Source organism: Oncorhynchus kisutch, linkage group LG11 (genome assembly GCF_002021735.2).
Source record: "Oncorhynchus kisutch isolate 150728-3 linkage group LG11, Okis_V2, whole genome shotgun sequence".
In the NCBI taxonomy this organism is placed as follows: domain Eukaryota; kingdom Metazoa; phylum Chordata; class Actinopteri; order Salmoniformes; family Salmonidae; genus Oncorhynchus; species Oncorhynchus kisutch.
Window position 1 is genome coordinate 41,147,264 of NC_034184.2, and position 16,487 is coordinate 41,163,750.

At 41.5% G+C, this 16,487-nt stretch overlaps 1 protein-coding gene across 1 annotated transcript; it reads left to right on the forward strand.

Moving 5' to 3' along the window:
* Positions 1-7,788: 7,788 nt before the first annotated feature.
* LOC109899092 (polycomb group RING finger protein 6-like) lies at positions 7,789-16,487 on the forward strand. The gene is made up of 10 exons (XM_020494145.2): positions 7,789-8,255; positions 8,438-8,537; positions 8,644-8,740; positions 9,239-9,294; positions 9,402-9,461; positions 9,659-9,779; positions 10,219-10,246; positions 10,441-10,539; positions 15,687-15,773; positions 15,894-16,487. The coding sequence occupies exons 1-10, from the start codon at positions 8,088-8,090 to the stop codon at positions 15,942-15,944; spliced, it is 867 nt and encodes a 288-aa protein (XP_020349734.1). The 5' UTR covers positions 7,789-8,087; the 3' UTR covers positions 15,945-16,487.

Genomic DNA, 16,487 nt, shown 5'->3' on the forward strand with positions numbered 1-16,487 from the left:
ACAGATTTGATGTTTTTACAAGGAAAGTACTTTTATTCATGGTTGTTTTCATTGGTTTTAACAACATGTACTTTTTAACCAATTTAAATGTAACTTTCAAATGCTGTGTTTTATGCTTTGTTGCCGTTTTTATGTGTATAAATGATGTAAAAAATGTATGAGCTGTTTTTAAAGGAATTGTGTCAATAAAACTTTTCCAAAAGAAAAAATAGATACTTTTGTACCCGTTTCCTCCAGCATCTTCACAAGGTTCTGTTCTGGGATTGATTTGCACTTTTCGCACCAAAGGACGTTCATGTTTGTACAGATGACCGTGGTACCTTCAGACGTTTGGAAATTGCTCCCAAGGATGAACCAGACTTGTGGAGGTCTACAATGTTTTTTCTGAGGTCTTTGCTGATTTCTTTTCATTTTCCCATGATGTCAAGCAAAGAGGCACTTAGTTTGAAGGTAGGCCTTGAAATACATCCACAGGTACACCTCCAATGCTGCTAATTAGCCCATCAGAAGCTTCTAAAGCCATGACATTTTCAAAGCTGTTTAAAGGCAGTCAACTTACTGTATGTAAACTTCTGATCCACTTGGAATTGTGAAATAATCTGTCTAAACAATTGTTGGAAAAATTACTTCTGTCATGCACAATGTAGATGTCCTAACTGACTTGAGAGTGGTTGAATTCTTTTTTTAATGACTACAACCTAAGTGTATGTGAACTTCCTACTTCAACTGTGGTATGTTGGTCTGACGTTTCATCGTTTGACGTAAAAGATCCCAGAAATGTTCCATTAAGCACAAAAGCTTATTTCTCTCTAATTTGCAGAAATTCGTTTACATTCTGGTTAGTGAGCGTTTCTCCTTTGCCAAGATAATCCATCCACCTGACAGGTGTGGCATATCAAGAAGCTGATTAAACATCATGGTCATTACTCAGGTGCACCTGGTGCTGGGGACAATAGCCGCTCTAAAATGTGTGGTTTTGTCACAACACAATGCCACAGATGTCTCAAGTTTAGGGAGTGTGCAATTGTCATGCTGACTGCAGGAATGTCCACCAGAGCTGTTGCCAGAGATATTGTTAATTTCTCTACCATAAGCCCCCTCTAGTGTCATTTTAGAGAATTTGGGAGTATGTCCAACCGGCCTCACAACAGCAGACCACGTGCAACAATGCCAGCCCAGGACTTCCACATCCGGTTTCTTCACCTGCGGGATCATCTGAGACCAGCCACCCGGACAGCTGATAACTGAGTGTTTGTCTGTAATAAAGCCCTTTGGTGGTGGGGGGTGGGGGTGGGGGTGGGTGGGGGGGGGGGAATAATTCTGATTGGCTGGGTCTGGCTCCCAAGGCAATGGGCCTATGGCTGCGCCCCTGCCCAGTCATGGGAAATCCATAGATTATTTAAATTGACTGATTTCCTTAAGAATGAATCAAATCAAATGTATTTATATAGCCCTTCGTACATCAGCTGATATCTCAAAGTGCTGTACAGAAACCCAGCCTAAAACCCCTAACAGCAAGCAATGCAGGTGTAGAAGCACGGTGGCTAGGAAAAACTCCCTAGTAAGGCCGAAACCTAGAGAGGAACCAGGCTATGTGGGTTGGCCAGTCCTCTTCTGGCTGTGCCGGGTGGAGATTATAACAGAACATGGCCAAGATGTTCAAATGTTCATAAATGACCAGCATGGTTCAATAATAATAAGGCAGAACAGTTGAAACTGGAGCAGCAGCACGGCCAGGTGGACTGGGGACAGCAAGGAGTCATCATGTCAGGTAGTCCTGAGGCATGGTCCTAGGGCTCAGGTCCTCTGAGAGAAAGAAAGAGAGAATTAGAGAGCACACTTAAATTCACACAGGACACCGAATAGGACAGGGGAAGTACTCCAGATATAACAAACTGACCCTAGCCCCCCGACACAAACTACTGCAGCATAAATACTGGAGGCTGAGACAGGAGGGGTCAGGAGACACTGTGGCCCCATCCGAGGACACCCCAGGACAGGGCCAAACAGGAAGGATATAACCCCACCCACTTAGCCAAAGCACAGCCTACACCACTAGAGGGATATCTTCAACCACCAACTTACCATCCTGAGATAAGGCTGAGTATAGCCCACAAAGATCTCCGCCACGGCACAACCCAAGGGGGGGGGGGGGCGCCAACCCAGACAGGATGATCACATCAGTGACTCAACCCACTCAGGTGACGCACCCCTCCCAGGGACGGTATGAGAGAGCCCCAGTAAGCCAGTGACTCAGCCCCTGTAATAGGGTTAGAGGCAGAGAATCCCAGTGGAAAGAGGGGAACCGGCCAGGCAGAGACAGCAAGGGCGGTTCGTTGCTCCAGAGCCTTTCCGTTCACCTTCCCACTCCTGGGCCAGACTACACTCAATCATATGACCCACTGAAGAGATGAGTCTTCAGTAAAGACTTAAAGGTTGAGACCGAGTTTGTTCTGCCTACCCATGTCAGAGACGCATTCTATAAAAATTGAGCTCTATAGGAGACAGCCCTGCCTCCAGCTGTTTGCTTAGAAATTCTAGGGACAATTAGGAGGCCTGCGTCTTGTGACCGTAGCGTACATGTAGGTATGTACGGCAGGACCAAATCAGAGAGATAGGTAGGAGCAAGCCCATGTAATGCTTTGTAGGTTAGCAGTAAAACCTTGAAATCAGCCCTTGCTTTGACAGGAAGCCAGTGTAGGGAGGCTAGCACTGGAGTAATATGTTAACATTTTTTGGTTCTAGTCAGGATTCTAGCAGCCGTATTTAGCACTAACTGAAGTTTATTTAGTGCTTTATTAGCCGGAAAGTAGAGCATTGCAGTAGTCTAACCTAGAAGTGACAAAAGCATGGATTAATTTTTCTGCATCATCATTTTTGGACAGAAAGTTTCTGATTTTTGCAATGTTACGTAGATGGAAAAAAGCTGTCCTTGAAATGGTCTTGATATGTTCTTCAAAAGAGAGATCAGGGTCCAGAGTAACGCCGAGGTCCTTCACAGTTTTATTTGAGACGACTGTACAACCATTAAGGTTAATTGTCAGATTCAACAGAAGATCTCTTTGTTTCTTGGGACATAGAACAAGCATCTCTGTTTTGTCCGAGTTTAAAAGTAGAAAGTTTGCAGCCATCCACTTCCATATGTCTGAAACGCATGCTTCTAGCGAGGGCAATTTTGGGGCTTCACCATGTTTCATTGAAATGTACAGCTGTGTGTCATCCGCATAGCAGTGAAAGTTAACATTATGTTTTCGAATGACATCCCCAAGAGGTAAAATATATAGTGAAAACAATAGTGGTCCTAAAACGGAACCTTGAGGAACACCGTAATTTACAGTTGATTTGTCAGAGGACAAACCATTCACAGAGACAAAGTGATATCTTTCCGACAGATAAGATCTAAACCAGGCCAGAACTTGTCCGTGTAGACCAATTTGGGTTTCCAATCTCTCCAAAAGAAAGTGGTGATCGATGGTATCAAAAGCAGCACTAAGGTCTAGGAGCACGAGGACAGATGCAGAGCCTCGGTCTGATGCCATTAAAAGGTAATTTACCACCTTCACAAGTGCAGTCTCAGTGGTATGATGGGGTCTAAAACCAGACTGTAGCATTTCGTATACATTGTTTGTCTTCAGGAAGGCAGTGAGTTGCTGCGCAACAGCCTTTTCTAAAAATGTTGAGAGGAATGGAAGATTCGATATAGGACGATAGTTATTAACTCAGTAAAGTCTTTGAAATGGTTGAATTTCTTTTTTTTCACTAAATATTATCATACAGATATAACAGAGACTTTGAGTCAACGCAGGTGAACCATTTAATAAAACAAGACAACATTTATAGTGGTGTCTACGCATGAACACAGGAACAATACTGACTGAGGAAAGAACTTAAGGGAGTGCCAGATATAGGGGAGGTAATAAGTAAGGTAATGGAGTCCAGGTGTGCCTCATGATGATGTGCAGGTGCACTTAATAATTGACGCCAGGCGTGGGTCATGATGAATCCCAGGACCGGTGGTTAGTATACCGGTGATGTTGAACCCCGGAGGGGAGGAGCGGGAGTAGACATGACAACAGTGGATGCTTAAGCCTATAGGACTATGCATGCAATACCCTGATGCATTTAGTGCTGAACCGTGGGGTAGACAACTAAAAAACACATTGTTTTTGTTATAAGCTGTTTTTAAGGACACCTAAATGTGGCTCATTTGGCCAATGTCCCTTGTTTATTGATGGCACTGGCTGCGCCAGGTCAGATCTGAATGCATATGGATGTCCGGTAAATTTCTGAAACGTCCTTTAAATTCAATTCTGCCGGTTACGTGGTCCGGTGCAGAATTTCCCTAGCATTCACACACTGGCAATGACTTTCTGGCAGGCAGACATTGGAATAAGTTTCTCTGACAGAGTGAGTGCTTTGTATAGTTGCTTTGTTTTGCCTTTCTTGTGGGAATGGAAGAAAACTAAATGCCCAGAATGTAAAATAACTGTAACCAGTTCTCATGATTTTAAAATAATGGTTCTGTTCTGGAACAGCATGGATCACTTTCGTTCTGATTCTGTTCTGCAAAAATGCCATTTTCTATTTGTTCTTTTCCCTGAACCTGTTCCAACCCCTGGTTCACATACAGTACCAGTCAAAAGCTTGGACACCTACTCATTTCAGGGTTTTTCTTTATTTTTACTATTTTCTACATTGTAGAGTAGTGAAGACATCAAAATTATGAAATAACACATATGGAATCATGTAGTAACCAACAAGTGTCAAACAAATTATTAGTTTATTTCAAAATAGCCACTCTTTGCCTTGACAGCTTTGCACATGCTTGGCATTCTCTCAACCAGCTTCACCTTGGAATGCTTTTCCAACATTCTTGGAGTTCCCACATGCTGAGCACTTGTTGGCTGCTTTTCCTTCACTCTGCGGTCCAACTCATCCCAAACCATCTTAATTGGGTTGAGGTTGGGTGATTGTGGAGGCCAGGTCATCAGATGCAGCACTCCATCACTCTCCTTGGTCAAATAGCCCTTACACCAGCGGTGGGCAATTCCAGTCCTCGAGGGCCTGATTGGTGTCAGTTGTTCCCCAGCTAACACACCTAATTCCAATAATTACCGAATCATGATCTTCAGTTCAGAATGCAATTTGATTAGTCAGCTGTGTTTGCCAGGGATGGAGAAAGTGTGACACCAATCAGGCCCTCAGACTGGAGTTGCCCACCCCTGCCTTACATAGCCTGGAGGTGTGTTGGTTCATTGTCCTGTTGAAAAACAAATGATAGTTCCACTAAGCTCAAACCAGCATGGCTACCACAGCATTCTGCAGCGACGCGCCATCAAACCTGGTTAAGGTTGCCTTGAATTCTAAATAAATCACTGACAGTGTCTCCAGCAAAGCACCATCACACCACTTCCATGCTTCACAGTGGGAACCACACATGTGAAGATCCTCTGTTCACCTACTCTGCGTCTCACAACGACACAGCGGTTGGAACTAAAAATCTAATTTGGACTCATCAGACCAAATAACAGATCTCCACCGGTCTAATGTCCATGGCACATATTTCTTGGCCAAAGCAAGTCTCTTCCTTATTGGTGTCCTTTTAGTAGGGGTTTCTTTGCAGCAAATCAACCACGAAGGCCTGCTTCACGCAGTCTCCTCTGAACAGTTGATGTTGAGATGTCTGTTACTTGAACTCTGTGAAGCATTTACTTGGGCTGCAATTTCTGAGGCTGGTAACTCTAATGAACATAACCTTTGCAGCAGAGGTGACTCTGGGTCTTCCTTTCTGGTCCTCGTGAGAGCTAGTTTCATCATAGTGCTTGATGGGTTCTTGCGACTGCACTTGAAGAAACTTTCAAAGTTCTTGAAATGTTCCGAATTGACTGACCTTCATGTCTTAAAGTAATGATTTGCTCTCATTTCTCTTTGCATATTTAAGCTGTTCTTGCCATAATATGGACTTGATCTTTAACCAAATAGCCCTATCTTCTGTAAACCATCTGTACCTTGTTTCAACACAACTGATTGGCTCAAACATATTAAGAAGGATAGAAATTCCACAAATTAACTTTTAACAAGGCACACCTGTTAATTGAAATGCAACCAGGTGACTACCCAATGAAGCTGGTTGAGAGAATGCCAAGCGTGTGCAAAGCTGTCATCATGGCCAAGGGTGGCTACTTTGAAGAATCTCAAATATAACACTTTTGGTTACTACATGATTCCATATGTGTTCTTTCATAGTTTTGATGTCTTCACTATTATTCTACAATGTAGAATGAGTAGGTGTGTCCAAAATTGCCTGATACTGTATCTGCACATATGTGACTCGATACACTTTGTACAGTAGAGCTACTTTCAGAACTACTGGCTAAAAAGTAGGCGTTTACAAAGTACAGGATAATCCCTTTAATGAATACTTCCATTGAAATGGGGTCTGTTTTGAATAGACTAAAATAACCAGCTTTATATGTATAAAAAACACGACATGCTAGCTCCATCCTGGTGGTGCAGTGGACTAATTCAATGGATACAAAACAGAAGATCATAGGTTTAAATCTCACTGATGCCATGTCAACATACAGAAGAAATGTGTTTGCATGAATAATGCCGACGGAAATTAAGTTTGTGCTTGGAATTTAAAATAATAAGCTAATAGTGTAATTAAAAGTCCCATTGAAACATTCAGTGAAAGTTTTTCATAAACCTCCACCTAGATTTTTTATTTCACCTTTATTTAACCAGGTAGGCAAGTTAGGAACAAGTTCTCATTTACAACTGCGACCTGGCCAAGATAAAGCAAAGCAGTTCGACACATAACAACACCGATTTACACATGGAGTAAAACAAACATACCGTAGAAAAATAAGTGTATATATACAATGTAAGCAAATGAGGTGAGATAAGGGAGGTAAAGCCAATAAATAGGCCATGGTGGCGAAGTAAATACAATATAGCAATTAAAACACTGGAATGGTAGATTTGACAGATGAGTGTGCAAAGTAGAAATACTGGGGTGCAAAGGAGCTAAATAAATACAGTAGGGGAAGTGGTAGTTGTTTGGGCTATTTATAGATGGGCTATGTACAGGTGCAGTGATCTGTGAGCTACTCTGACAGCTGGTGGATCAAGCTAGTGAGGGAGATAAGTGTTTCCAGTCTCAGAGATTTTTGTAGTTCGTTCCAGTCAATGGCAGATAAGATATAAGGATCCTTCATACAACCTAAAAATAAACTTTCCCAGAAAAGGTGAAATGTTCACTTTGTTTCTCAGAACCTTTCAAAAACATTCAGTTTTACCGGTCAGGAAACACATGGCTTAGTTCCCACAACCAATGTGTTTTTGGTTTCACACGTTCCCACAACTTCCAAAGAGCCAAATGTGATGGCATATTAAACCACGAGGACTTTCAGGGCTCTGTTCTGTGCTCCGATGCCGGATTCCTCATGTTTGACTGTTCCTTGTATCTTGCATTGTCAAATTAATAGTTAGAGATTTTAATGTCCACATCTGGAGGCATCCGATCCAGATTTCTATAATTAGGCAGAACCTATAACTATCAATAATATCCATATTTGGGAGATACTGAACTCTAAGTCATTTTTAAATGTATTTTTATGACAGGTTAAATATTTTAAATTCTTCATTAATATCATATGAATCCATATTCGTCCTAGAGAAGCAAGATAAGGCAAAGCAACTGTGGTCCAGTCTTGAAATTCTATTTCTAGTGGACTCTGCTCTGTTATGATTTAATTGGCTCGTTTCATTGCCATAGTGCCAGGAAGTTGCTGAAACTTGAGCGACAACAGTAACGTTAGCTAGCAACTGTTACAGTTGGTTTTGTTTTTTATATATTTGGGGTTAGCGATAACATTTAAGCAATAGTTAGTGGTTAAATCACATGGGGTTTATTGGTAACGTTAGTCCGTTAAAGTAGAGGTTGAACTGTTGTCGTTGTGTGTTCTTTTGTATTTATTGAGCTAACCAGCACGTTTGCTAATAATGCTAGGTTCAGGTGAATATCAAATTATTGATTAATTGAAGAATTTATTGGCGCGGAAATCAACCCAATTTGCAGTACTATGGAGGACAGCACCACGGAACTCGAAGGACCCGGTTGTTTGAGTGTCGGTCAGCAGTCAGAAGAGGCGACACCAACCGATATTAGCCACCAGAACAGTGTCGACAACGATGGTTCGAAAGACCACAATGGGACATCTAATAATGTTGACTCGGATTCAGGGGATGAGGTACAGTATTGCAGACTTGGACAATATCTAGTGTTTTTCTAATTTTGCTGGAGTGACAGGAATAATGAATGTACTGTTATATGATATCTGCTACACTTGTTGGTATTCTCTTGTAACTGATGCACTCCAGTTCTATAATGTGGAATGACGTGAATGTTTTGTGTTTTGTTTTGTTTTCACAGCCTGAACTCCCTCTTAATCAATTTTACCCTTACATCCGCTGTACTCTCTGCTGCGGAATCCTAATTGATTCCACCACCATCACAGAGTGTCTGCACACTTGTGAGTTACAATGATTTGAGATAAACAATCCTGAAATATGACTGCTATCCCTTCAGTCTCATTCCATCAGTCATACTTCCTTTGTAATCTGTTCTCTCTTCCCCAGTTTGTAAAAGCTGCATAGTGAAACACTTCTTCTACAGCAACAGGTGTCCCAATTGCAGCATTGTAGTCCATCAGACACAACCATTGTACAACATAAAGTAAGCATGCCTGCGTGAAATCTACGAGCACACAGACTCTTGTCTTGTTTTACATTTGAAGACATCGGTTCATGTTTTTCTACTTGGCATCATGTTATTTAAAGAGGACATCCCGTGAGTGTCTGTTTCTATGGTTACCCTCTCCCTGCTGGGGAGTTACCTGGAACACAAAGTCCTGGTGTGACGCACGGATACTGATGTCTCTCTGTAGACACCACTGTTATTCATGTCCAAGCACACTCGTCGTCTATTGCAGAATTCTGCTTTCAGCACAGGCCAAAGGGATGCAAATGTAAATATTACTGTTGTGCCAACTCAATGAAAACGTTGCCACGATAAACTGAGATGTTCACTGAAACAACGTCAGCTTTGAAGTTGATTACTATACCTCTCACATTGACCTGTTATCAATTAATACAATGAGCTATAGGTTAATACTCACTTATACAGTGGTATGTAGATACTTACTGTATGGTGTGTGTTTTTGCATCTCCACAGACCTGACAGACAGTTGCAAGATATTGTTTACAAGATGCTGCCACATCTGGAAGAAAGTAAGTATCCACAAGCCTTCCATTTCTCTGATTTTCCCCAAATGCCTCTTGGCAATATTTTGTTTTGCAGTTAAAATTAGTATTGTCTTTACTCTTTGTCTTTGCAGTGGAGAGAGCAAGGATGATTGATTTTTACAAACAGAGAGGACTGGAGGTGCCTAAACCAGGTATACAAGACCAATGTCGTTGTCGTTGCTGCTAATTGTGCTTTTTTGGTAGAGATTTGGTGCAGCTTTGTTTATATGAAATAGTGTGGGTATTTGAAGACCCTCTGATTTTAGCCATGTCTCTGTCTGTCTCAGTGCTGGGTGTGGGACATTCCCCTAATGCTTCTGTAAACGCTCGTCTTTCTCTGTGACCACAGTGATGGCGTCCCCTGCGGTCCCTGTACAGAAGAACCAGAAGCAGAGGAGGTCATTGCTGCCCCAGTCTGTCTTCGCCATCCCTCCTGAACTGGACGTGTCACTGCAGCTGGAGTTTTTGGGGTGAGTCTCTCCCTAGCATTTTCTATTTGAGGGATGGAAGGGTATTCCCTGAGAAATTTTGAAATTAGATTGTTTGTCTCTGGTCATTCTTGGCTACACCAGTAGATGGTGCTGGAGTGCTACTGTGCTTCCTTTGAGTGCATATGGCAGCATTTCCCTAACTTGGTCCTGGGGACTGCCAGGGGTACTCCTTTTTGGTTTTTGCCCTAGCACTACACAGCTGATTTAAAATGGTCAAAGATTGATGAATAGTTGATTATTTTAATCAGATGTGTAGTGCTATGGCAAATAACTAAATGTGCACCCCTTGGGGTCCCCATGACAGAGTTTGGGAAACCCTGGACTAGGGAGAACATTTCAAGTTACAAGACTGATGGTTAACTGTATAAGATTGGTTGCAAGGATTAAGAAAGTTCAATGTAAAGTTGTTTGTTTCCAGAGCGGAAGAAGGCATAGACGGCTATAAGGTAATTACTGCTGTCACTCTCTTTTCTCATAATGACTTGTATGAGACTGTTAAAATTAAATAACAGCATAATGCTGCTATCCAGCCACTATATAGTAATGGTCATGCATAAAGCAATGTTGATATTGTGAATTTGAGTTATATTGGTAAAATAAATAAGGGATTGCATGCTCTAACACCCGTGTCCCTGGCCAGCCTTTGGAGAGGCGGTATGTGCGAGTTTCGGGGGATGCCACTGTCCACCATGTGGCGCTCTTCATCAGGAGGAAGATGGAGCTGACCCCCTCCTGCCAGGTCAGTGGGAGGGGTTACACATTGACTTTACCAGGATGTCTAATGCGGTTATGAACTAATTCTCAGAGGGAGACCTGGCAAGGGGAAATGCATAAATATGTACATATCTGCTCGTTATGTGAGAGAGCTCTCTGCTTTAAGAAATCGTTATGTTGAACCCATCTCAATTTCATCCCCTGTAAAATACTTTAGAGGCCTAAGTAACCAGGTGAGAGGTAGATGCAGAGCCTAATGCTCACACAAGGACAGAGGGGGAAGAGTGTTCGTGTCTTATGTAAAACTGCAGAGCGCAACCACACAGCCCTACCTGTATGTAGGGTGTTTAGCAGTAACAGGGATTTATTTCTTGGCACTCACCAGAGTGGGTAATAGGTGCACTATCTAGATTTATTAGCTGGGTGCTCTGCCATTTACAGTGCATTCGGAAAGTATTCAGACCCCTTGACGTTTTTCATACTTTGTTGCGTTACAACCTTATTCGGAAATGGATTACATCATGTATGTCCCCCCAAATCTACACACAATACTCCACTACAAAGCAAAAACTGTTTTTTAGAAAACGGATATCACATTTACATAATTATTCAGACCATAGTTTTGATATCTTCACTATTATTCCACAATGTAGAAAATAGTAATAAATTAAGAGAAACCCTGGAATGAGTAGGTGTCAACTTTTGACTGGTACAGTATGTCTCATCCCAATGCTCTCTCGGAGATCTACGGACAGTTCCTTGGACTTCATTGTATAGTTTCTGCTTTTACATGCACTGTCAACCATTGACCCTTACACAGGTGTTTCTTTCTAAAATGATCTACATTTCTAAACACGTTTTAATTTTCTCCTCACCTACCTACACACAATACCCCATAATGACAAAGTTATCTATTTAATCCATTTTGAATTCAGGCTGTAACTCAACACAATGTGGAATAGGTCAAGGGGTATGAATACTTTTTGAAGGCACTGTATACAAATATTCAGATCAGCAGAATAAACTTGACAAATAGCATTTAGGTGGAAGTAGGAAATTTGAGATATTCTGCTGTAATAGTTACTTCCTAGTACAAAGAAAATGGATGCTTTGGGGTATGAAAAGTAGACATCTGGATAGAAAGATTGATTGAATGTAGGGAAAATATATATATATATATATATGAGCATACAAATGGCAGTGCAGCCATATAGTCTACAACAGTGGTCACCGACCAGTCGATCTCCAAGGCATTCCTAGTCGATCGTGAAAACATTCTTTATAAAAACAACAACGATAATGCCTCGCATTCCTACTTTTTTCTGTCTCGCCCTGTTAGCAGTAAATGCACTTGTTTCAGCTGCCTTGTGTGCCAGTTAGGCAAAGTGTTCCCATTTTGAACCATTTCATGTGTCAAGGTACAAAATCAAGAACTCCTATAGGCCTACCGATTTGCTCAGATGGCTGTCTGCAACTTACTTGTTGATACTGTGATTTCAAAATGTCTAAACATTAGAGAATGTCAATGAATACAACAGTGAGTTCTTGTTCAGCACTGTCAACATTTTATTTGTATTATTATAAGCCATGACATGCGCTGCAATCAGCACTGCAGATTCAATGAATAACTACCAAAGTGTATCGCTTCCATTTTTATTTAAAAAAAATATATATAATATATATATCAAGGAATATTTCACTTTCTCCGGTAATGGGAGTAACAACATGAATCTGTGCATGAGGCAAAAATAATACGGTGTGACTCGAGTTTCTCCATCAGCTCAAAAACGGTGTTCCCTTTTTGGTTAGTCTTAGCCAAGGGGGGATAGCTGAGGGACAATCCGAGTGTGACCCTCTAATGCTCCCCATCCGCTGAGACTGACCATCAGATGCAGGCACCATCAGTCCAGTAAAATAAAGTAAGCAAATTATGAACATTTACAGTGCATTCGGAAAGTATTCAGACACATTCCCCTTTTCCACATTTTGTTACGTTACAGCTTTACTCTAAAATTGATCAGGAAAATAATTGAATCAATCTACACACAATACCCCGTAATGACAAAGCGAAAACAGGTTTTTAGTTTTCACATCCTTTTGCTATGAGACTCAAGTGCATCCAGTTTCCCTTGCTCATCCTTGATGTTTCTACAACTTGATTGGAGTCCACCTGTGGTGAATTGATTTGGAATGGCACACACCAGTCTATATTCGGTCCCACAGTTGACAGTGCATGTCAAAGCAAAAACCAAGCCATGAGGTCGACGGAATTGTCCGTAGAGCTCAGAGACCGCTTTGTGTCGAGGAACAGATCTGGGGAAGGGTACAGAAGAAATGCTGCAGCATTGAAGGTCCCCAAGGACACAGTGGCCTCTATTCTTAAATGGAAGAAGTTTAGAACCACCAAGACCCTTCCTAAAGCTGTCCACCTGGCCAAAATGAACAATAGGGGGATAAGGGCGTTGGCCAGGGAGGTGACCAAGAACCCAATGGTCTCTCTTGTGGCAATGGGAGAACCTTCCAGAAGGACAACCATCTCTGCAGCACTCCACCAATCAGGCCTTTATGCTAGTGGCCAGACGGAAGACACTCTTCAGTAAAAGGCACATGACAACCTGCTTTGAGTTTACCAAAAGGCACATAAAGGATTCTCAGACCATGAGAAACAATATTGTCTGGTCTGATGAAACCAAGATTGAACTCTTTGGCCTGAATGCCGAGTGTCACATCGGATGGAAGCCTGGCACCATCCCTACAGGGAAGAATGGTGGCAGCATCATGCTGTGGGGCTGTTTTTTTTTTTCAGCAGCAGGTACTGGGAAACTAGTGACGATTGAAGGGAAAGATGAACGGCGCAAAATACAGAGATCCTTGGATGAAAACCTACTCAGGACCTCAGACTGGAGCAAAGGTTCACCTTTCGACAGGACAATGCAGGAATGGCTTCGGGACAAGTCTCTGAATGTCCTTGAGTTGCCCAGCCAGAGCTCAAACCCGATCGAACATCTCTGGAGAGACGCTCCCCATCCAACCAGACAGAGCTTGAGCATCTGCAGAGAAGAATGGGAGAAACTCCAAATACAGGTGTGCTAAGTTTGTAGCTTCATACCAAAGAATACTCTAGTCTGTAATCACTGACAAATGTGCCTTACTCAATACTTTGTTTAAAGGATCTGAATACTTATGTAAATGTTATTTCAGTTTGTATTTGTAATTTGCAAGTGTTTTCTAAACCTGATTTTGCTGCTTTGTCATATGAGCTATTACTGGTGTGATCATATACCAAGTTTTGAAATATTATATTCAAATGGTTTTAGAAGAACATTGGCAGGGTAATTCAAGCATAGCCAATATTCAGTGATAATGTATTGGGCCTATAGTCTACTGCACAAACCTCCATTGCTACAGAACTGTTTTTAAAGGGTAGGAAGCATGAGTTTTTACTCAGCAATGTAACACTGTGGTCAGAGTTAGTAACTTAGTTGTTGTCACGATCTGGTTACATATATGTACAAACAGTTATGTTTTTGTGTTATTGCATATTTATTGACTTATTTCTGGATATCTTCTAAAGTCTAAACTACCCACAATGCACTATTTATTAAAGTCATATGGAGGATCTACTCTGTGTTAGAGTTCATATGCTAGCTCAAACTGGCTAATGTTAGCCACTAGCCATGCTAGCATGTAATTACATTCCAGACCAAGTGTTGGTGTTGGTGAGTTACAATCCACTAATCATGAGGAAGTGTGATGTAAACAAGGGCATAGTGCTAGCGCACTAGCTGTCATCGGTAGGTCTCAGCATGCATTTGGACTCAAAGTGATTTTGATTCAGAAAAGTTTGGAGATGAATGGTCTGAATGAGATCATGATTTTAGACCTTGACTGCATGGTGTTAGATTAAACACTCGAAAACGTCTCTTGTTGTGAGAACGTTTTAGGGAGGTTACCACCTCCTGATGGATAGAAGTTCTTGAATATTTTGATCCAGGAAGTTGATACTGTTGGTCACTTAACAGTGAACAGAAGGAAAGTCGTTGTGGTTTTCAGATAACGGACAAAGTCATCAGGATTTTGTTTAGATGAACCCCAAAATATAATTGTCCTCATTGTAGTGTTTCCAAAACTTAATATGGGGTAGAAAATCTCCAACGACAAGGTTTGCGTAAATCGTGGCTACTGCTGTGCATTTGGTTTGAAGGTAGAATTTGTCATACCTGAAATAGTTATTTGCAAGTACCAATTTCAAGACCTCCAACAAAGTCATTAGGGGGATTCACCAATCTTTCCTCACGTGACTTTAGGAATTTGGAAATCGATTTGTAGGCCTTCAGCATGGGGAATGCAGATGTACTGATTAGAGTTCTTATGCACTTTCGGAAGGGGATAGATACCTGGGGTGACTGGATAGGTGATTCTTAGGAACTCGTGATCCAGTTTTGGTCAGACACGCTGTAACAAGCTATCAATTTCAGATTTTCTAGAGGCAAGGGTCTATAGGAACAAGACAGGTTCAGGTGTTTTTCAGAACTCATGCCCATAACTCTTGCCACACCTTTTTCTGTGGGTTTTATGACAATGTCCGTATTCTCCTGGAGTTCATTTAGTACTCGTCTTTCAGCTGGAGGAAGACTGATATTGGGGTCCCTTGTCATTTTTGAATTTAGTTTCCAATTATTTTTCAACCAGTCTGACAAATGTGGTGACAACTGGACTTTGTGTGTTTGTATATATAATTTAATTAATTGTTGGTTGACTGTTTTGAATAGCACTTTGCACCACCCTCTGGGCAATTGTAATTATCACCTAGGCACTTGCATTAAAAAAAATGGCTTTGGCAGATCTCTTGATGCTCTGATGAACGCATAACTGCCCAAATGGATTGACCTGCCCAGCCAAAAATAAAAGGTGACAACTTTTAATTTTTTAAAATTATTATTGAACTTGGGATTTAATTTCTAATCAGGAATACAATTTCTGTATCTTATTGAAATGGATCTGTAGCATTTATTACGGTTTTCATTTTCACATCTCAAACTGCACCTACCAGTTTTCGTTCACAGGTATTCCCTCCCTCAGGTGACTCCATGTATGTTGTAATTCAGTATGTCACTCTCAATTGATTTCATGCAGTCTGTCGCAGTGGTATGATGTCATGTTGTGGTGCAGGTGGATGTTGTGTGTGGAGACCACCTCCTGGACCGTTACCAGTCGCTACGAGAGGTTCAGCGCTCCATGGGAGATGACGCTCTACAGGTGAGTCCACTCAAAGGTCCTATGAATTTGTAGTTACTCTCTGGTCTGGAAATAGTTCTGATATCGTTAGCTTCCATTTGAGTTTTATGTGTGCTTATTTTCTTGTTTATTTATTCCCAGGATGGTCTTTTGATTCTCCACTTTGGGCTGGTGCTGGCTGCTCACACGTGAGCAGGGGGAAGGAAGTGGGATGGATGGGATCCTGATATTAACCCTGACCCTCAGGGAACCACTGTCTTCATTCTGCTACTAATGCCTAACAGAATCACGTCTTCTACTCTCTGCCACTTATACCTATACTCTCTGCCACTTAGACAGTTAACAGTGAATTGCTGAATCCAGCGTCCCGACACCTTCTGGTTAGGATTAGGTTATAGTTTATCTCCAAGACTGATTTCAGAGGTCTGAAAGACTACAAGGACCTGTCATGCTACTGATGCCAAAAGCTCATGTTTTTGCTACACTTTGAGTTGAATGTACACTGTGTTCTTTTAAATTTTTTTGTGACCAACTTTTGTAGCAGTCCCCCTCCCATCCATCTCCCGAGTCTCTATTTAGACCAAAGTATAAATACATATACAGTGCCTTCGGAGAGTATTCAGACCCCTTGACGTTTCCACATTTTGTTACGTCACAGCCTTATTCTGAAATGGATTAAATAGATACAAATCCTCAGCAATCTACACACAATACCCCATAATGACAAAGTGCAAA

Excerpts from the sequence above, each read along its gene's own strand:
- LOC109899092 (XM_020494145.2), top strand. The coding sequence starts at position 8,088 with ATGGAGGACAGCACCACGGAACTCGAAGGACCCGGTTGTTTGAGTGTC. Across the intron at positions 8,741-9,238 it reads CAACCATTGTACAACATAAA|ACCTGACAGACAGTTGCAAG; the intron begins GTAAGCATGCCT and ends GCATCTCCACAG. Across the intron at positions 9,295-9,401 it reads GCTGCCACATCTGGAAGAAA|TGGAGAGAGCAAGGATGATT; the intron begins GTAAGTATCCAC and ends TTGTCTTTGCAG.